The 22,336-nt window shown below is 40.1% G+C and overlaps 1 protein-coding gene across 1 annotated transcript in view; it reads left to right on the forward strand.

The window, feature by feature from the left end:
* The window catches only part of LOC124729336 (prosaposin), a 75,604-nt gene that overhangs the window by 528 nt on the left and 52,740 nt on the right, over positions 1 to 22,336 (forward strand). Inside the window, exons 3-5 of the mRNA XM_047248495.1 lie at positions 9,207 to 9,354; positions 14,517 to 14,720; positions 16,938 to 17,051. Of these exons, the coding sequence (XP_047104451.1) occupies positions 9,207 to 9,354; positions 14,517 to 14,720; positions 16,938 to 17,051 (466 nt within the window). The remainder of the gene's footprint in view (positions 1 to 9,206; positions 9,355 to 14,516; positions 14,721 to 16,937; positions 17,052 to 22,336) is intronic.

Here is a 22,336-nt window from a genome sequence, read left to right on the forward strand (position 1 = left end):
TGTGAATGATCCGTCATTTCCTTAAGGTAAATGCGTACTTCTACGTTTTATGTGCTTTATATAGAACTTCGAGTGTAACATTTCATATTTTATGAAGCCCATCCTTCAAATTTGTGTGAAAATGAATTTCGTGGTTGTTAAATGATACTGTGGTACTTGTATTATTGCGGTTCTTGAACACTATAGTGTGTCGTTTGTAATTCCGACGTTGAAGAAATTCAGTTTTATTTATTTATTTATCTCTTGTTCCGGTGATCCTGTCGTGACACTGTCACAGGATATGGAACGTGTCAATTTTACAAGCTTTTGGCCAGAATTTATGGTAATGCGTAAAACTAAACAAAAACAGTAACTTAGGTCCCACTACAAAAAATTACGTTTTAGATATAAAGATTACTAAATAATAAGTGTTACAGAGAAATAAATATTGCAAAATATATGTTCACAATAAAAATATTCGGTATTACAAATACAAATTTGGGCATACATTTGCAATTTACAATACAAGAAATGTTAAACATTGTAGTTCAGGAACTCTTCTAATGTATGAATAGATCCTTGCAATAGGAACTGCCTTAAGATTTTTTTTTTAACAAGAGATCATCATCTACCAAACACTTATTGGTGCATGTTGTATAAGAATAGAAATGATGAAAATGAAAGACTAGTATCCTTTAGTAAGAAATTGTTTTTGTGTATAACAGTGCATAATACGGGGCATTCTTTCAAATAATTCCGTGAAAGATAAGGAAGTTGTGTGTGGTTAGTAAATTTTAACTTGAATGTAATGTTTTATTTGCTAGACGTATTCTCTCTCCGTGCAGAACTATGTGTCTTTCTTTTAGGGCCAAAATAATGCAGGTTAGAAATGATGTTAAACAGAACTTCAAAAGAAATACCAACACTTTTTCTAAACTCTCCTGCTACAAGACCTAGCCCAACTGCTCAATTATCGTCTCCCATCCTCTAACAATCTGATTACTAATGTGACGTTAAATACCCAGAAGAATTAGTCAAAGTAGCATTAAGCTACCTGTAAAGGCAGTAGAGGAAACTGCCCATGTCTTCTTCAAAGAAACCATCCTGGTATTCACCATAAACAAATAAGAAAACAATGGTAAAACTCAGTGGGGGGGGGGGGGGGGGTCTCCATTTCATACTGAAATGGAAGTACATTGTGTTGATTAAACAATACGTGCCTTGTCTATTTCCTATGAGGGCCTCAGGAGTACTCTGTGGTATTCAGTACACAGTAATTAAGTGGGTGGAGATGTGCAAGTATTCTTCCTGGAGTGGTATAGACACCTAATGACACAGCTGCAGCAGTTGTGAATGTTTGACGGATAGGGTAATTAGGTTTTCAGAGGAATGGTTTGGCAGCATCAGAGTTCTGGTAAACAGTGTCTTCATGGAATCTGTATCTTGAAGTGATATCACAGAAGATCTCATCAGTGTTTATAATTTGTGCGTCCAGTGTTACATTTAAAGTCTGTTGCCTTCTTTTTCTTCGTATCCTATTGTGGGATTTGGCTGGCAGTAAGTCCTTGGGCATATGTGTATCTTCTAATAATTTGCTTTGGTGTGCACTCATGCTGTTTAACTGCTATATCTCAAGATGCCTAGCCATTAATATGTATTATATTCTTGGGTAACTGAAGTAAGTTGTATTGGTTTTGCTTTGAGGTCTATAGCTGAAGTAGAATAAGTTGGTCCCCGACAGTTTCAGTGGGCTGGGTGCAGCAGATTAGTGCACACTTCTTATGTACAAAGAGATTTTGTAAATGTCTCAGTGGCAATGCCTCGGTGTTGTCACAGCTACATTGATGGCTACTGTTCTTGTCTGCGGCAGTTTCCACGTAAATTCCAAGCTGGCAACAATGCCACATAGATAATATTGTGGGGAAGGCGAGCCAAAGGTTGCGTTTCATTGGCAGGACACTTAGAAGGTGCAACAAGTCCACTAAAGAGACAGCTCACTACACTTGTTCGTCCTCTGTTAAAATATTGCTGCACGGTGTGGGATCCTTACCAGGTGGGATTGACGGAGGACATCAAAAGGGTGCAAAAAAAAAAGGGCAGCTCATTTTGTATTATCACGTAATAGGGGAGAGAGTGTGGCAGATATGATACGCGAGTTGGGATGGAAGTCATTAAAGCAAAGACGTTTTTCGTCGCGGCGAGATCTATTTATGAAATTTCAGTCGCCAACTGTCTCTTCCGAATGCGAAAATATTTTGTTGAGCCCAACCTACATAGGTAGGAATGATCATCAAAATAAAATAGCCTAAGAGAAATCTGAGCTCGAACAGAAAGGTTTAGGTGTATGTTTTTCCTGCGCGCTGTTCGGGAGTGGAATGGTAGAGAGATAGTATGATCGTGGTTCGATGAACCCTCTGCCAAGCACTTAAATGTGAATTGCAGAGTAGGTAATCATGTAGATGTAGAATGCCATTAGATGTTGCAGGTAATCTGATACTCAATCTGCTATAGTAGCTTTTTCTATGCATCTCTCACTGTCCCACTAAATAAGTTGCAAGTGTTACATTAGAAGTGGTGACAGTTCATTACATGTAAGCATTTATGTTCTTTTGCTGCATTTTGTGATAATTTCGTCATTTGGTTACGTGTACGCCTGTATAGCTAGAGTTGGTGTTTTGTTAATTTTTTACTTTTCCTACCTCTGATTTCTCCCTCTCCAATTTTCTCATTGTCTCGAGTGATTTCTCAAATTATTTTTTAATTTCTGTCTTCATGATGTTTGTTACTTTCTTTACTTGGTAAAGTGTAACAAAAATGAATTGTTGGTATCTGTATTTCTGATTAGCAACAAAATATACCAAATACTGTGTTCTTGTGTATGTCTGCTCCTCTCATATATCTGCAGCTGATGTGTGTGTATCGTGCTGTGCCTTCAGGTATTCCATAACAAAATTGATCCAGATTTTTATTATTATTTTTTTATTAATAGCTGTTTGTAACTTAAGTGATAGTAATAGCACAGTTCTGGCCTAAACTGTTATTACCTGTGTTAATTAAGTTGTCATAGTTATAAAGGCGTACTTCTCTTCAATGTGTATACTTACTAAGGATGTCAGGTGTGTCAACAAAGTCAACTGATTCATAAATGAAACAAGATTTTTCAGTAGTTGTTCCTGCCATCTATTATAAGTATTTGTTGAAAGTCTTATTGCTTCCATGTATTATTTTGTTACAATCAGCTTCAACCATTAAAAATTATCAGTGTCAGATCGTACATGTATTTGTGTATGTAGGGATGTGTTCTCAATTGTTGTGTGCTATGCATAAAATCATGATTTCGAATGCAATACAAACTGTGATTGACTAATACAGTACACCTGTATCAGCAGTTCTTCTCCATGGGAACAGGAGGGACAAAAATACATAAAAATATTATTACATAGGAAAAAAATATATTGTGGACTTGACCACTGAGAGCTTCATCATATTATCTTCCTTTGTGTGAATGTGTTCAGCTGAAGCCAGATACATTTCAGCACTCTCTCTTAGATACATACAAGACATGGAGGCTTATTAACATGAACGGGATAAAGAGCTTTAAGTGCAGCCTAGAAGAGGTAGAATGGGATGAAGTATACACAGAAAATAATGCTGATGCCAAATTCAATTCATTCCCCCATAAATTTGTCTCAATATTTGAGAGTTGCTTTCCTGAAACATTATTCAGAAAAAGCCGTTACAAAGTCAAGTAATCCATGGTTTACTAAGGGAGTTAAGATATCGTGCAAGAGGAAGAGGGAAATATATGGACAGGCCAGAATAAGTCAGGATTCAACGTTACTTACTTACTACAAAAGATACTGTAATATTGTAAGGAAAGTCATTAAGAAGTCGAGAAGCTTGTGTGTTCTGACAGAAATTAGTAATGCGGATAATAAGATTAAAACTATATGGAATATTGTCAAATGGGAGAGGGGCAGCCTGACAGTGCACAGCATACCGTAGCAATAAAGCTAAATGATGATGATGTGAATGATTATTCACAAATTGTAAGTATTTTATAAATAGGGTTAAAGGGTTCAATTGAAGAAGCAAAAAAAAATGTTAAAAAGTCATTCCTCAGGACTTTAGGCCTTTTGAAATAGCACCAACATCCTCCACTGAAATTAAGGGAATTATAAATATATTGAAAAACAAGAGCTCAAGTGATGTTGATGGAGTCTCTAACAGAATTTTTAAGTGTTGTTCTAATTTAATAAGTGGAGTCCTCAGCGATACATATAATGCTTCGCTGGCACAGGGAATTTTTCCAGACAGATTGAAATACGCAATTGTCAAACTTCCTCATAAGAAAGGGACAAGAGTGACTTAAATAATCATACACCAATCTCATTGCTGACTTCATTTTCTAAAATATTCGAAAAAGTTATGTATTCAAGAGTAGTCTCACATTTAAGTGAAAATAATTTACTCAGCATGTCACAGTTCGGATTCTGGAAGGGTTACTCCATTGAGAATGCTATCTACACATTTACCCATCAAATAGTAAGAGTCGTAAATAACAAATTATCGCTAGTTGGTATTTTTTGTGATCTCTCGAAGGCATTTGACTGTGTGGGTCATGTCACACTCTTAGAAAAACTCAGGTTTTGTGGAACTGAAGGCTGTACACACAGCTGGTTTGAATCATACTTAATGAACAGAAAGCAAAAAGTTGTGCTGAATAGCACAAATCATGTTGGGAGGTTGGTAAATTCTGGTGAATGGGGAGCCATCACAAAGGGAGTCCCACAGGGTTCAATTTTAGGTCCTGCTGTTCCTTATTCACGTGAATGACCTCCCACTTAACGTTCAGCAAGTAGAACTAGTACTTTTTGCAGATGACACAAGTGTTATAATAAATCCCATTCCAGAAAAAGCAGCCGAAGATACTGTTAAGGGTGTCTTTCTAAGAATTATTAAGTGTTTCTCAGAAAATGAACTCTCCCTTAATTTTGAAAAAACTCACTGTATCCAGTTCTGTACACCGAATTGAGTCATACCAACAATTGATGTAGCATATGAACAGGGCTCAGTTAACAGGGTAGATTTCTCCAAATTTTTGGGTGTTCACATTGATAACTTGAACTGGAAGAAGCATATTACTGATCTTCTCAAACAACAAAGTTCAGCTTCTTTCGCTCTTTGTATAATCGCTAGTCTTGGCAATAAACAGATGAGACTCCTGACATACTTCGCATATTTCCACTCAATAATGTCTTAAGGAATAGTTTTCTGGGGTAACTCACCACTTTAGACATAAAGTATTGAGTGCACAAAAGAGAGCAGTGAGAATAATTAGTGGTGTTCACCCAAGGATGTCATGTAGGTACCTTTTCAAGGCGTTAGGTATTTTCACTGCGCCATCAGAGTACATATATTCGCTAATAAAATTTGTTGCAAATAATCCGTCTCAGTTTGCGAAGAACAGTGATGATCATGCGTACAACACTAGAGGGAAAAATTACCTTTCCTGTCCATTATTGAAGCTGTCACTTACTCAAAAAGGAGTGCATTATTCAGCAACAAAAATCTTTGCTCATTTGCCCAACAACATAAAGTGTCTGGCAGGTAGCAGATCAAGTTCTAAGTCTAGTGTAAAATCACATCCTTTGAACAATTCCTTTTACTCCATGGACGAGTTTCTGTTTCCGAAATGGTAAAAAAAAAAATTGTACCTCTAAATGTAGTTGCATGTGTAGAACTAAAAATTTCAGTAATATTAATATTAACACTAGTCGTGTGTATATCTTGTAATCTGACTTCTTCCTCATCATATCGATAAAATAATTGGGAAAATGATCTACAGAACATGACATAACTATACTTCATATTCATATTGGTAGTAATCACCACCACACAGTGTGTTCCAGAACAGTCTTCGGACCAAAAAATGTTAATTTCAAATAATTATTTCTTGGATTATTTGGTGTAAAACATTGTGCTGTATGGTGGTTGCTCTCTTGGTGCTTCTTTAGGATCATAAAATTTAGCTTTGGAGAATGGATTGTTCTTGAGATGGTTGGAGGCTGTTAATTCCTCAATTTTTCCCTAATATCTACGCAATCTTCAGATCTGAAAATGCCCACCTCTAATGCAGTTTGACAGTCATTAGAAACAGCAGGTTTTAATGTGCAAGATATCTTACTTTTGTTTTGGTATTTTTTCACATACATTCGTATTTATCCAAGATATGTTAATGCAAAATTTTCAGTAAGCAGATGTTCTTTCTTTTCAGCATTTTGATGTTTCAGAACTGTAAATTATATTTGATGGCAAGAGACCTCAAATTATAATATGCCAAGCAAAAGTTGCAATTTTTAAATGCAAAGAAAAGTCGTGTCAGTAGACATTTGTCTTACAAATTGATTAGCTCATTGTGAGTGAACATATGAATTCAGCAAAGTCCATTGTAAGCAAAAGTTTATACTACAGTGCTATAGGAAATGCCATCTCCATTATGAAATGGCCACATCTGATACCCAGGCAACCTCAACAATGGGCTTTGCGTTCTCCAAAGCCTGTTAGTGCGTTGCTTTAGAGGTTCCTTAGCCTCATTGTGCACTGCTTAGCCAACATTCCCAAATCTGGCTTAGGCTAGCACACTGGACTCGCATTTGGGAGGACAGCGGTTCTCTCTCCGTGTCTGGCCATCCTGATTTAAGTTTTCCGTCATTTCCGTAAATCTCTCCAGGCAAATGCTAGGATGGTTCCTTCGAAAGTCACAGCCAACTTCCTTCCCTGTCCTTTCTTAATCCAATGAGACCGATGACCTTGCTGTCTGGTCTTTTCCCCCAAAACAACCCAACCCCAAATCTGGGTTACCTAATGAATTCCATCTTCAGTTTCTGTTAACACAATTATCCATTTACCAATTTGTAACAATATAAATTTTGAATCAGTTTTTTAAATGAGAACATAAAGGATGGAGTTGACACCAAAAAGAACATGTTTCAGGAACTCTCAGCCTTTCAGTAATATACTGATCAGCATATTATTGAAAGGCTGCTGATCAGGGACTTCGCATGTATCCATCCTGAGTTGTAATTAACGTAAAATTTCAAAACTCTTATCAACCCACTTAATTTTGTCATAGATGCAGATAACATACTGCAAAGTTAAAACTTCAAATTGTTGCTGATTCTCTAAACCCACTGAAATTTTGGCAATAAATGGCTGAAAGCCTCCAGAAGCTCATTTCACTTGAATCTTTCACAACTGATAGAGAAGCTGGAGATTTCATTCTTAGGCAATCCTAGATTATTCTCATTGCCATAAAAAGTAATTTTATGTTAAGTTTTTTTTTTGGGGGGGGGGTGCAGAGTTTGTTAATTTGGTTTTATTTTGGCTGCTGCAAGCCCTTGCAGCGAGCTGTTAGGTAGTTCCTCCAACTCGGTCACAGGCAGATGATACATAGCTGGTATCAAAGAAGTTCTGTTCAGCCTTTATACCAAATTCTTGGCAACAGTTCGATTATTACACTAAAAAAGTTTCTGTAATTCAACCACCATGTGTTTCAGAAAGTTCACCAGTGCTGTCATAAAAACAGGAACAGCCACTCTTGTCATGCCATAGGTTGTCATGACGCGTGAGCTTTCGCACTGTTTGTTAATTTTCAGCTTAATAAATCAATATAGGCTGCACTACAGCTAGACTGTTTCCCCAATGAAAACTGGGCACAGAATCTTGGATAAGAAATGAATAACACTCTTCGAAATGTAACAGAGCTATTACTCCATCAGATCTTGGGTTTCCTTCACATTTACATGATATGATATATTAAACTCTCAGGTGGTGCATGATCTGTTAGCACCCAGTGTTTGCCCACATCTCCACCACCACTGTCTTGTACGGATTGGAAAGATATAACTCAGAAACACGTTTTTTCTTTGACAGCTGCTGCACTGATAAGCATATGGCCCTTTGATTCTGTGTGCTGCATACTGCCGGGGTTGATTAAAGATCTGTAGTTTGTCACAACAAGCTGACTGCAAGCCATACAGTTGCAGGTCATTTAGGCATTGGGCCTCAGGTTTTAGTGAAGCCAATCTCAGGGCAAAAGTTACTCCTAAAGCAATATTTCTCTCTTTCAAAATTGAGTAGCAGTTTAGCAGCAGTCACTTTTGCTTTTCACTATTCACCCAATCAATATGAACATGGACAAAGTCTGCTGAATTGATCATCCTCAGAAAAACTTTTCTTCCGTTGTGACTTGCTTGAAGCTCAGGCAAGAATAAGTTTAGTTCTCGCACTATCAATTAACTGACCATAAGTCTCGGTGAATGATAAACTTCACACTTGATGAAGCCCATTGTTAAATTTGCTGACTTTCATTTTTAGGAGGAAAGCACCAAGAGAGCTCAAACTATGCTAAGTGTTTTACACATCCCCACATCTGCATCTTCAGCTGAAGAAAGTGATTGTTGCCACCTTATTAGTCAGTTTAATATGACATTCTGTGGCCATTTTTGACCATGCAAATTATATTTCCCAGCATTGCTCACTTTATTTACCAGTCCAGTCTCAGGTGCAGATTTTAGCAGATATTATAATCCTTATTAGAAAAATCATTATTGAATGAGGTATGTAAAAGATATATTTTGAGAGCAGTAAGAGTTAATGATGATGGCAAATTGTCATTTCATCAGTGAATTCCAGGCCAGAGAATCATCATGAAAGTGTCTTTTGTTTGACAGAAAATTCTCATAAAGCTTTCAGCTCTGTACTTCGCTTAAATCATTAGGTGGCAGTTTGAATTTCCAAAGTTTCCAAAAGTAGCTCTTCAGCTACTGGTTCCCTTCATATTGAAAATGCAGAACAAATTCAAGCCTGGAACAAACAAAATTTTTTTCTGAAATTTGCATCCTATGATTTCATAAGTTAACTTCAGTTGATTGACAATCACCTTTGAACTGAGAAGACATATTTTTAAAAATCTGTATTTGATGTAGAGCACGCTTCTAAATTTCCTATAAATATTTTCCTGTTGTCTACACATACTTCTACATTCTGATTATCTCTTTGAACGTTTCCCTGTCTTTCTCTCTGATAATAGTAGCTTGGAAACTAAACAACATACCAGAGAGTTGTTTCTCAGGACCAGATCAGTTACTGGCATGTAAGTGTAGATATATATATTCAATATTGTCATGGACATTTTCTTAATAAAGAAAAAATTTTTATTTCAGAAATGCTAAAGCTTGTCATGCTATAAAGCACTGCATACAAACTGTTTGGCGATACAAGGTTCTTCCGGAAGATAATGACGATGTCTGCAAAATTTGCAAAGACATGGTGGCAGAAGCTAGAGCCCAGCTGCAGAGTAATGAGACTCAGGTAAGAGTAATCTAGAAAATTTGAAATAAATTCAAGAAAATTAGTAAAAATTGTACCAAATGTGGCTGGCAAATGCGCACAAATGTACAATATTTTCTAATTTGTGTTCACAACAAAAAGCAGCAGATACTAACAGATTTCAGATGAAGAAGGAAAATAAAAAACACTTGCCACTGTGAGAACTGAACCTCTATAGCTTGCTTATCAATCGTTTAAAACTGGACTGCCGTTTTCTTCCAAGTCAGTTTCATTGGCATATGTTTTGTCATTCATACACAATTGTTCGCATTCCTTTTTAATGTATTCCTACTTATCAGAGCATTCTTATCAATCCTTTGAGCATCCACACATTTTGAAAGTTTTGTGATAACTTGTAAACTAGGTTTACTTTTTGTCATTACATAATTATAATGTGTCATTGGAACAGCACATTTTCGTAATTCGCTTATTCATTCATTTATCTTCTTGTATAGATTATGTTGTATAGGAGAACGTTTGGTGACAAGGAGTGAGTTACAATAGACTTCATGAAAGTGAGGTAGTTGTTGGAAACTAAATTAATAGTCTTTTCTCATTACTAAACTGTTACAAGCTATTGTACTTGTCATCTCAAATGTAACAGAGTAAAATTATTAGAGAAGCCACTATTTTAAGAAAAGAAATCCTCCAATTCCTAACTCGCATTAAAAACTGCTGCAGCTTATCTGCTGTTCCTAGCTTTGTAAAGCATAGTAAATGTTCCATGCCAGCAGTGTGGTGAAGGCAGATAGTCACTAGATGGAGTAATTTAGTTTTCGCATCTCTCAATGGAAGAAATGTAACAAAGCGTTCAGACGTACAAGAAATAAGCATGTACCATGAGGGGTTTTTTTTTTGGGGGGGGGGGGAGACTTCTGTTTTTCCTAACACGCCTTGTGTCGATGAGAGCTCAATGTGTGGTTGGCTATCCCAAATCTCAATCCTCTAGAAGGCAAATGTCAGTCACTATACTGTACCGTGCTCAAGAATGCTTTCTCTGAATCCTTCGTTTGTTTTTTGTGCTTTTCAATGCACTTCGAAAGCTTTTTCCTTGATTTTTTTTCACACAAAACACAATGTGACAGTAGATCCTTTTCTGTGGTAAGTCTGACCTACCTGGAAACACACACACACACACACACACACACACACACACACACACACACACACACACACACACTTACATCTGTAGTTCACTTCCTGTTCATTGATTCTCAAATAATAATAACGACAACATAACCTAAAACTGCTTCTGTCAACTGGCATTGGTACTACACACTAATAAAGTTCATAGCTGAAAACCACCATGGTGGGAAAAACAAAACTGTAAGAATTGCTGGTTACAGCTGACTTATGGCCACCCTGTATTTAGTTGTCTGTTTCCCTAATCAGGAGGGGAGTTACTATTGGAAATTAATTCTCAATTAAGAGTGATAACTGAGACCACTGGATCAACAGCAAAAGAAATAAACAAAAGTGTAAAATTGTGCTTAGTGTTCTTCGTAAACTAAGTTTCCAATAAACTATTTAAAGTGAACTAAACTGATTGTTTACAAATAATCCACATGACCAATTTTCACACGACAGTGAGTAGTCTTTATTACAAAAACCATTCAAAAATTGAAGATGGCTTGACAATCAGCGGAAAGATAAATGTTCCCAATTACTGGGAAGAGACAAGAAAGCAAATAAATAGATTTGGGCACAGACAAAAGTGGAAGATCTAACTACAATAGAGATGGGGGGGGGGGGGGGGTTGAGATCAGATGGGCTGGACAGTAGCCAAGGAGGTGGTAGTAGACGGCCAAAGGAAGTTCTTTCTTGGATTCTGGTAAATAACAGGAGACAGAATGCAAACTCATGGAAGGCAGTTGGATGACATTAGGAAATATGCAGTAGTAACAGGGATTTGTATTACTGAAGACAGTGACGGAAATACGAGAGTGAGTCAAATGAAAATCTTAAATTTGCAACAAATCGAAATTTCACGCCATTATTCTGTAAGTTGGTAAGCGTGCTACAAACAGCGTGCAGAATGGCTTGTAGGTAGTAGCATGGTGCAAATGCACACATACCATCGCAGTATCAGTATAAAGATGCCCACCCCACTTGCACCAGGGAAGAACAGTCTTCCGTTATTCAGTTTTTGCATAGTGAAGGTGTGAAACCTATTGAAATTCATCGACGAATGAAGGATCAGTACGGTGACTCATATTTGTCACAGCAGCTAGTCTACGAATGGAGTAGGAAGTTTGCAAATGGTGTGACTTCAGTGGAAGATGCTCCTCGTCCAGGTCATGCACAAAGAGTTGTGACTCCACAGAACATGTTAGCAGTAGAAGCCATAGTGAAGGAGACCGTGAGTGACACTGAATGACATTGCAGCATGTTTCCAGATTAGTCATGGGTCAGCACACCACATTGTGCATGATGTGCTCCAGTTTCACAAAGTGTCTGCAAGATGGGTGCCGCGGCAGCTGACTCCTGAAATGAGAGAACGATGTGTTGATGCTGGTGAAGAACTTCTTCGGCGCTTTGAACGAGAAGGTGATGGCCTCCTTGCAAGAATCGTTACTGGCGACAAAACCTGGGTTAACTTCCACCAACCGGAAACGAGGAGAGCGAACAAGGAAGGGCGCCATTCCTCATCACCAAAACCAAAGAAGTTTCGAACAGAACCGTCAGCAGGGAAGGTTATACTGACTCTTTTTGGGACAAAAAGGCGTCATTTTGGAGCATTACATGCCTAGAGGGACCACTGTTGCCAGTGCGTCATGCACAGATCTCCTAAAAAATTATCTGCGGCCTGCAGTCAAATCAAAACGTGGATTGCTGTCAGCAGGTGTTCTTTTGCAACATGACCTAATTTTGAGTGTCTTACTCTGGTGAGACCTTGCCCCAAGTGATTTCCATATGTTGGGACCACTGAAAGACGCATTGGGAGGAAAGAAGTTCCGTTCTGATGAAGAGGTACGCCACACAGTGCACGAGTGGTTGTACGGACACCCCAATATTTTTTTCTAAAGGAATTTATGCACTTTGTAAGCGCTAGAGGACTTGCATTGAGTGTGGGGGAGATTATGTTGAAAAGTGATACAGCTTTGTACCACTTCTGCACAATGAATAATATTTTAAAAAATACTTAAGGTTTTAATTTGACTCACCTCTTGTATTTAAGAGGAGGCTTTTATGTAGGAGTGGATGTTAAATGGTTGGTGATGATTTATGACAAATTAGACTCGACTGTAATTGTGGTAGTAGTAATGCCTTTCAAAAACATAATTTGTAGCGGTCTCTATATCATCATTGAATCTATTTTGTTTTTACCCCCCAGAGGGTAATTACCCGCAGATTGGGGAGCACTGCTGTAAGAAAGTACCAGTAGCCATCAGGCAGGAAACTGAAAATCTCCAGATATTTCAAAATGAAGTTAGAGCATATTATTAAATTTAACACTTTCTGAAGTTCTGCTGTACAAGTTTTCTGTAAACTTGTTTATCAATGTTACTTAACGTAAAAATTTATAAGTGTTTTAATTAACAGATTTACTCTCTCCTTGGCTATAGATCCCAGCTACACACTATTTCTAAATATCCATTATAGATGCAACAAATCCTCTTACTCACCACCCTCCCCCGCTCCCATGCAAAACAAATGTATGGGCTAAGTATTGCCTCTATAGTTTATTATCCTGTTAGAACCCTGCTTTATGCCTGCATCCAGTTTCACATGTGCAGTGTTTACCACATCTATGGAAACTACAAAAATAACTTCCTAACCTTTGTTGTGCTGTAAAAGTGAATTCATGAAGAAAATTTCACTAAAACATCCTTGGCTCTTAAAGTGTGATGATTGAGATGAAAAGAGTTTAACACTGACTATCCATTGTGTTGATTATGCTACTACCACACTTCCTCCTCCTGATTTACTATTAATTTTTTGTATTAAACAGGTACTATTGTGGTGCAACTCCCATTCTATCATCCTCCAAAAATTTCCACAAAAACTTCCTAACAAAACTGAAGATAAAATCTTGTAGATTGTTACAGTACATCATATTGCTTGAGCACAATCGCCATTTCAACCCCCTCACTCAGCTGTGTTCAGTTATCTGGACACCACATGATCCTGAAGAAGATCCTAGGAGAGGAGTTAAAACATTGATCTTGAAGAATAAATATGATGCAGTCTAACATCCCAGAATGTTTCACCTTCACTGACAACAGCCACGAAAGCCTGCAGACATACATAAACCTGAGAAAAGTTTTCAGTTTTTTGTATCCTCCATCTATAGAATGAATCTCTTTAAGTTCATACCTGTTGAGCAGTTAACAGAACTGCATACAGTTTCCTAAATTCTGGGCTTCAGAAGTTTAGTTATGTAGAATACACACCAGTTGTGTTACCAATCAATTGCTAATGTTTTTTGTGAACTGCATCTTCCCTGTGGCCCCAATTTGTTACCACCTGAGAGCCAGTGTCACTCAGATATCCTATTAATAAATTTTCTCTGGTAGAGAAAACCAACATACTTGCATAACAATTTCAAATTATTTTTTGAATGAAAGTTTTGTGCAACTTCAATGTTGTGGCTGCATCAAGTGCAGCAGAATAAATATTACGTACAGCTTTGAGTTAGAGTTGTGAGAAAGAGTGATAACTTCTGGGCAATAAAGCATACTATTTGCCATGGCAAACCCTCATCTGAGCATTTATACATATCAAAGGTAACTTAATGATCTTATTTCATGTGTTGTAAGACTACTGAATGTGTTAAAACATGTCAAATTTTGATGCGAAGTCTTTTTCCTTCGCAGTAGGAATAACTAGTCCTCTGTATGCTTGTGAGGATCTATGCTAGTTTTATTTTCACACAACTGTAATAAATATGTTCCACACACAGCGTGTGCAAACAACTTGAAATGAGATAATCTGAGCACATATTTCAATACAGCAGGCAGAGATACACGTGCAAAATGCCTTGAGCCACAAACTTCTTCTCTTTACTGCATTGTCCAAACATTTGTGTTTTGGTGTAATCTCTGTGTGTTTGAGTTGCATACTGAAAGTATCCGATGTAAATGTGTTAAATAAAATGAAGACTCGAATGCTTAGTTTCCTAATAACTTTTTTTTTCCCCACAGGAAGAGCTGAAAGAAGTTTTTGATGGGACATGTGCTTTAATTCCATTGAAACCGGTTGCTAAAGAATGCATGAAACTTGCAGATGAGTTTGTTCCGGAGTTGGTGGAAACCCTGGCTTCAGAGATGAATCCTCAAGTTGTGTGTGCCGTAGCTGGCCTTTGCAACAATGCTCATATTGATGAGCTCTTGGCTAAGCAACATGGAGTAAGTTCTAGAAAAAAGCCTCAATTTTTAATGTGTAGCAACACTGTGTGCATTCTTGTTTAGTGACTCATCAAACAATTGGGAAGCCTTTGCTGTGGTTTGTAATTTGTAATGCTTTCATGTTCACTGGTTTTTATGTAATATATAAAATACTGTGTGGAGGGAGATTATTACTTTCCCTGGACGTTTTAAGTTACTCTGGGGTGACTGCACCTATTATTAATGTAAAGAAATGTGTACCATTTGTTTGTGATCATGGAAGGAATGCAATTCTAACAAGAATCTGGGCTCTTGTTGATATGATGGTAAAACCTTATCTTAGTTTCTTCTTTCTGTGTAGGGACTGTAATATAGGAGATGGAAGCATTGTTAATAGCTGGCAGTCTTCAGCTCGTACATTGTACTAAGTCCTGTTGATCAAATGTAATTCCAAATGCCAAAGTTTCATAATACCTCAAAAAACCAACAGGACTGAGGAAGTCCAAGAGCCAGCAATTGTTTTAAACCATCTGATATATGTTCTTGTATCTACTGTGTTGAATAAGATTTTATGTTGTATAGACTGTGTGTCTCTTCATTTCCCAATATACGAGATTTGACAATAAAGTAATGAGACTGATGTGAAAAAAAGTTACTTACAGTTTTAGTAAAGTTTAGTGTTCTCCCCGTCAAAGTAGTTCCCTTCTGATTGCATACACTTTTCCAGCGCTTCTGCCATTGATAGTAACATTTCTCGAACTCGTCGTCTGTAATATCCTCCACGACTCTCGTCACAGCTTTTTGGACATCTTGTGTAGTTTGAAAATGGTGTCCCTTGATTGCCGTTTTGACTCTTGGTAATATAAAAAAGATGCACGGAGCAATATCTGTTGAATAAGATGGCTGTGGGAGTACTGAAATTTGATAGAGAGTTTAAAAGTTGTTGTACTGACACAGCAGTATGGGATGATCCATTATCGTGATGGAGACCAATTTTGCCCAAATCTTTCTCATACAAAGATCTTTAGTTATTACTAGACGAACCGTTTCTCGATTGACGTTCAGTTCTTCTGCAATCATTTTCCCGGATAATCTTAGATCAGATCGTAAGAGTTAACACACCCTCGCCAAGTTGACATCCATCCGTGAGGTTGATGGTCGTCCACTGAGGTCTTCATCTTCAACATTTGTTCTGCTTTCACTAAACCTTTTTTGCCAACGAAAAACTTAATCTCTTAACATAACCTCCTCTCCAAAAACCTTCTGAAGCTTACCATAAGTTATCAAATTTTCACCCAATTTAACGCAAAAAGAAATGGCATACCATTGCACAATATTATGCGGTTCCATTTCCGTGACGATAGACACAAACACATGTTAACTTATTACAGCACAACTTGCGACTGAGCAATTCCGTTGATATGCCGCTTGAACTAGAAGCAGCTCATAGACAAAGGTCGAAAATACAGTGCCTACGCAAGTCTGCAGGATTACCTTATCTTGCAAAAAAAAATTGAGTCTCATTACGTTATTGTCGCACCTTGTATTTTGTTGCTTCTGTGATACATTCATCATGTGCAAAATTTTTACTGAAATTATGTAGAACCAACTAGTTCATAGGCAGTTAATACATGTTTTTATATGTGTTGCTACATAGCTCTCATTTACAGGTTATTGTGTAAGATAGTAGCCTAGTTCTGGTCATTGTCCATTATAGTTTGCACAGTACATTGGCAGAACCATTAAAGACGTGAGTTTAAGAATTTGAAGGGGAGATCTTTGTTATTCGGAAGGTAGAGAAGAAGGGGGAGGTCATTAAGACAGGGCTGCACCCCATGTGAAGAATAGGGGAAATACTCTCTCTCCTGTTGACATCGCATAGGTGGGTCCCTCTCATCCTGGAGTCTCAGTGACTAGCTCCTACTCTCCAACCTTCAGAAACATGTCCCTCTTCGTTTCTTGATGATTGAATTAAAAGGTCCAAAAGATGAGAATAGATTTCAGTGTACTTCTTAATTTGTATCAACAGTACTGGAATTCTGCCAGCCATACTGTCTCCTTATAACTAGAAAAATATATATATAATCTCTCTCTCTCTCTGTGTGTGTGTGTGTGTGTGTGTGTGTGTGTGTGTGTGTGTGTGTGTGTGTGTGTGTGACATTTCCTGTATTTACAATTCTGTGTTTCATTGTGTTGGAGAATTTCCACCCTGTAATGTAATGTGATGTGTGTTTTCAGAGCAAGCCACAAAGTGAGGTAAAAACTTGTGAAAACTGTTACACAGTAACAGAACTGTTGAGGAAAAAATTTCATGAAACTCCAAGAGATGATATGATGAATAACCTTCTGGAAGTAAGTGCGATTTCTCTATGGCCATAGCATTATCAATGTAAAAGTATGTGTGTTTGCATCTCTTAATTTCATATTTTCAGGAGAAGGGGAGGGGAAGTAGTGTAACTTCCGCTTTTTGTGCTGGCACAGAAATTTTTGGAACAGGGATGTCTAGATTATAAATTACTTCCTCAGAGGGCCCAAAAGAATTTTTATTCTGGCCTTATCACAGTTAACTCATCCATTACCATCAGTACTACTTCCCTGTCCAGTTACCACAAATTAGTAGGCACCATTTGTATTTGTAACTTACTTCAGTCTGATCCAATTCTTTTTTTTATATGTAAGAGGTTGAGTCAAATGATTACCTTAAATTTGTAGCAACAAATCGAAATTTCACACCGTTATCCTTTAAGTTGGTAAGCATGCTACAAACAGCGTGCGGAATGGCCTGTGAGTGGCAGCAGAGTGCAGATGCACACACATCGTCGCAGTATCAGTATAAAGAGGGCCGCCCCACTTGCAACTTGCACCAGGGAAGAACAGCGTTCTGTTATTCGGGTTTTGCGTACTGAAGGTGTGAAACCTATTGAAATTCATTGACGAATGAAGGTTCAGTATGGTGATGCATGTTTGTCACAGCAGCAAGTCTACGAATGGAGTAGGAAGTTCGCAAATGGTGTGACGTCAGTGGAAGATGTTCTTCGTCCAGGTCATGCACAAAGAGTTGTGACTCCACAGAACATTGCAGCAGTTGAAGCCATAGTGAAGGAAACCGCAAGTGGCACTGAATGACATTGCAGCACGTTTCCAGATTAGTCATGGGTCAGCACACCACCTTGTGCATGATGTGCTCCACTTTCACAAAGTGTCTGCAAGGTGGGTGCCAAGGCAGCTGACTCCTGAAATGAGAGAACAATGTGTTGATGCTTGTGAAGAACTACTTCGGTGCTTTCAATGAGAAGGTGATGACTTCCTTGCAAGAATCGTTATTGCGGATGAAACCAGGGTTCACTTCCTCATCCACCATATTCACCAGACCTTGCCCCAAGTGATTTCCATATGTTGGGACCACTCAGAGACGCAATGGGAGGAAAGAAGTTCTGTTCTGATGAAGAGGTACGCCACACGATGCATGAGTTGTTGTGCGGACTACCAAAAGAATTTTTTTCTAAAGGAATTTATGCACTTTGTAAGTGCTGGAGGACTTGCATTGAGTGTGGGGGAGATTATGTTGAAAAGTGATACAGCTTTGTACCACTCTTGCACAATGAATAAAATTTTTAAAAATATTTAAGGTTTTCATTTGACTCACCCTCGTACATGGAGGTGGCTATCTTGTTTAAATCCAACTCCCATGTATAAAATAATTTAAAACATCTGGTTACTTTAAGTGTTTGACATTTAGGTGAGAAAAAGTTTAGAACAAGTTTGAAATTATGTTTAAAGTTTTCTCATTCTCAAATACTGGATGGATATATTCAGAGTATTTGATGTGCCACGAGTTACATTGCCACAAGACTTTCACATACTTTTATAGCTGTCAGACTGTGTTAAAACTTTAATATAAGATTCTCATAATGAATGATTATGATAGCATGCTAAATTTTTAAATTCGGTCATCAATTATATGAAATATTGAAAATCACATTTTTGTATATCTTGGTATTTGTTAGGTTGGCAGACTGCAGTTGGGACTTCGTACCATAAGCTATGAACGGGGTTAGCCATTTAGTAATATAGACAGAGGTTAGGATTTTGTAATTGACATCTAGTAAAAACTGAAAGAAATTGTAGTTGAACAGCTGTTGTGAAAGCTGAAACAATGGCATTACTGTACTTTTTATCCTCTGCAGAAGGCTAATGTGTGTTGACTGAATGTTATAATTCCTGCAGGGAACATTATTGTATGATGGCTGCAAGATATGAATGCTGTGTTCTCTCTTCGTATGTAGCTTTATACACAGTATTAATGCCAATCATGTTTTCATTGTAGTTGTGACTCCCTCCCTCCCTCCCTCCCTCCTCCTCCCCCCCTTTTCACAAGCCATCAGCAGTATGAACATTGATAAAAATGGCAGCAAAGAAATGTTATGCACGTGCAAAAGCTAGTCATTGTCTCCAGAACTGAAGTAAATTTTACACTGTTTTACTACCCAACAATAAGATTCTAGAAACTAAGCGCTTAAACATAGATTCAGACAGGCAACAATTTTCAATATTCATGTACTTATAGTTACTATGATAGGGAAATGTACAGCGTAGCAGGCTAGCTTCCGACATGTGCAAGTGAAACAGACTTGGATTGGATCTGCACAGTGAACTAACAAATGTGGGCTAGTACGCCAACTGGTCAGAGTGTGGTTTTTATGTGGTTTCCCCCACTTTCTCAGGAAAATTCTGTACTAGTCAACAAATTCCACCTCTCCCCCTGCGGGTTCGGGGTAAGAATAGGCCCGAGGTATTCCTGCCTGTCGTAAGAGGCGACTAAAAGGAGTTTCAACCGTTTCGGCCTTCCATGTAATGGTCCCCCTTGGGGTTTGACCTCCATTTTTCAAAATTCTACAGAAGTACGAGCCTTTTAGGGAAGGACACCTTACGTGGTGTATCACTGGTCCTCCGAGCACTAAGACCTTGGCACTCAGCATTGTAACGGCGTTGTAACCATACCCACTATTCATCAAATTGGGCCTAAACGCCTGACGTGTTGTAAAAGTTACGCCCATAGTGCGTCCCCATCTGCACCTACGATCATGATGGACTTTCCTTGGCACCCGAAATCCAGCACGGTAGCCAGCCCGTTGTGGTGGGGTCATCATGTACCCTCTAGGTTGTAGCCCCCTGACAACACAGGAATCGTACTGCCGATACCTGAGCTGCACCCTCCCCACGTTGGCCAAGGAGTAGATGCCCGTCTCCTTGGGGCATCAGGACTCCCGGCAACGGTCATCCTGCCAGGTGGCCCTTGCTGAGGCTGGGTGGCGCCCGTGGGGAGAGCACCTGGTCGGAGTGGGTGGTATCAGGGCGGACGTTTTGCAGATGAAACGTCAACATTTATTAGGTCGCTCTGCGACCGAGTCTTTCAAAAAGAAAAGTACTGTCTCTGGTTCTGGTTCTCCTGCCCTTTCCCCCTTGGCCACTCCCTGGGAGGAAGGACAGGCCCGTCGGCTTGGGGCGAAGTACTTCCCCCACTATTTGGTCTGTTCTCGGACCGATTGGGGGACGTTCGCCACCTCCAAGCCCATGTTCTTTGTTCAGCACATCGAGGACATCTTCAGGGAAATCGAGGCTCACAGCAAAATGCGTTCGGGGTCCGTTCTTATAAAGACCACCTCCGCCACACAGTTGGCGGCGCTCCAGGCGTGCGACTGACTAGGGGACATCCCAGTGTCCATTGTCCCGCATCTGGCACTGAATAGGACGCAGGGGGTTATTTTTCATCGGGACCTCCTGCTGCAATCTGATGAGGAGCTCAGGGCCAACCTGGAGCGCCGAGGCATGCATTTCGTCCGGCGAGTCCAGTGCGGCCCCAAAGACCATCGCATCGACACCGGGGCCTTTATACTCGCCTTCGAGGGGGACGTTCTCCCGGAGAAGGTAAAGGCGATGTGCTACCGGTGCGACGTGCGACCTTACGTCCCGCCTCCTATGCGCTGTTTTCGGTGTTTGCGCTTTGGGCACATGTCGTCACGGTGTGAGGCTGAGCCCCTTTGTGGCGATTGTGGACGTCCTCTTCGTGAGGAACATACATGCACCCCACCACCTCGGTGCGTTAATTGTCCTGGCATCCACTCGCCTAGATCCTTAGACTGCCCCGCGTATCAGAAGGAGAAGATGATTAAAGAACTCAAAACTTTGGATCGTCTCTCTTATTCTGAGGCCAGGAAGAAGTATGACCGCCTCCATCCCGTGATGTTGACCACTTCGTTTGCCTCAGTCGTGTCCACTCCTTCCACGGTATCCTCACCCCCTCCACCTCCTCCCCCCATCCGGGGTCTATGCCTCCGCCTCCCAAATCCCTCCCTTCCAAATCCTCCTCCACGCCCCCTCTGCCCCAGGGGCCACCCTTCCTCCGCCCCCGCCGCCTGAGAAGCGATCCTCTCCTCAGGCGTCCTTCGGGGAAACGTTCCAGACCCCAGCTTCCGAGGTCCGGCGTTCCAAAACGGACCCCGCGCGTGAGGACCTTCTTCGGCTCCAGCCCACCATCCCTGTGCCTCCTCGGACTTCCAAAAAGGCCTCTAAGAAGTAGTCTCTATCCCCCTCTCCACCCCGGCGCGTTTCGTGTGACGCTCCATCCTTGAGTCGCTGCTCCCGGTCGTCCTCAGTTTCGCCGGGACGCTCTACTGCCAGGCACTCAGCTGGCCTCTCGTCGGCAAATGATGCTGCACCTCCTACACAACCCGGGACAGCGGCCGCAGCTGGCGACGACTCGATGGAACAGGATCCGCCTCCCGCCGGTTGTAGCGTTGTTCCCTCGAAACCTGGCCCTCCGTGGCCGTTGAGGTGACCAGCTCTTCCCCCGTCTCATTCCCCTCTTTTTTGACTAGCGATGGCCTTGTTACATTGGAACATAAGAGGTATTCGATCTAATCGGGAGGAATTACAACTGCTCCTCCACCTGCACTGTCCGCTCGTCCTTGGTCTCCAGGAAACCAAGTTGCGCCCGACTGACCGTATTGCCTTTACCCACTATACCTCGGAGTGGTATGACCTCACCCCTGTGGACGGTATCCCAGCTCATGGTGGGGTCATGTTGCTCGTTCGGGACGATGTCTATTACTGTCCCATCCCATTGACCACCCCACTCCAAGCAATAGCTGTCCGTATTACTCTTTCTGCTTTTACTTTTTCAGTTTGTACCATCTACACTCCATCGTCATCCGCAGTTAGTCAGGCTGACATGATGCACCTGATTGTTCAGCTTCCTCCGCCGTTTTTATTGTTTGGCGACTTCAATGCCCATCATCCCCTTTGGGGCTCTCCTGCATCCTGTCAAAGAGGCTCACTCTTGGCGGATGTCTTCAACCATCTCAATCTTGTCTGCCTCAATACTGGCGTCCCGACTTTCCTCTCGGACTCTACTCATACCTACTCCCACTTGGACCTCTCGATCTGTTCTACCACTCTTGCCCTTCGGTTCGAGTGGTATGTCCTTTCTGACACGTATTCGAGCGACCACTTCCCCTGTGTCATTCGTCTCCTGCACCACACCCCATCCCCACGTCCTTCGAGCTGGAACATACCGAAAGCTGACTGGGGACTTTACTCCTCTCTGGCGACCTATCCAGACCACGATTTTCTCAGTT

This window comes from Schistocerca piceifrons, chromosome 1, assembly GCF_021461385.2.
Source record: "Schistocerca piceifrons isolate TAMUIC-IGC-003096 chromosome 1, iqSchPice1.1, whole genome shotgun sequence".
In the NCBI taxonomy this organism is placed as follows: domain Eukaryota; kingdom Metazoa; phylum Arthropoda; class Insecta; order Orthoptera; family Acrididae; genus Schistocerca; species Schistocerca piceifrons.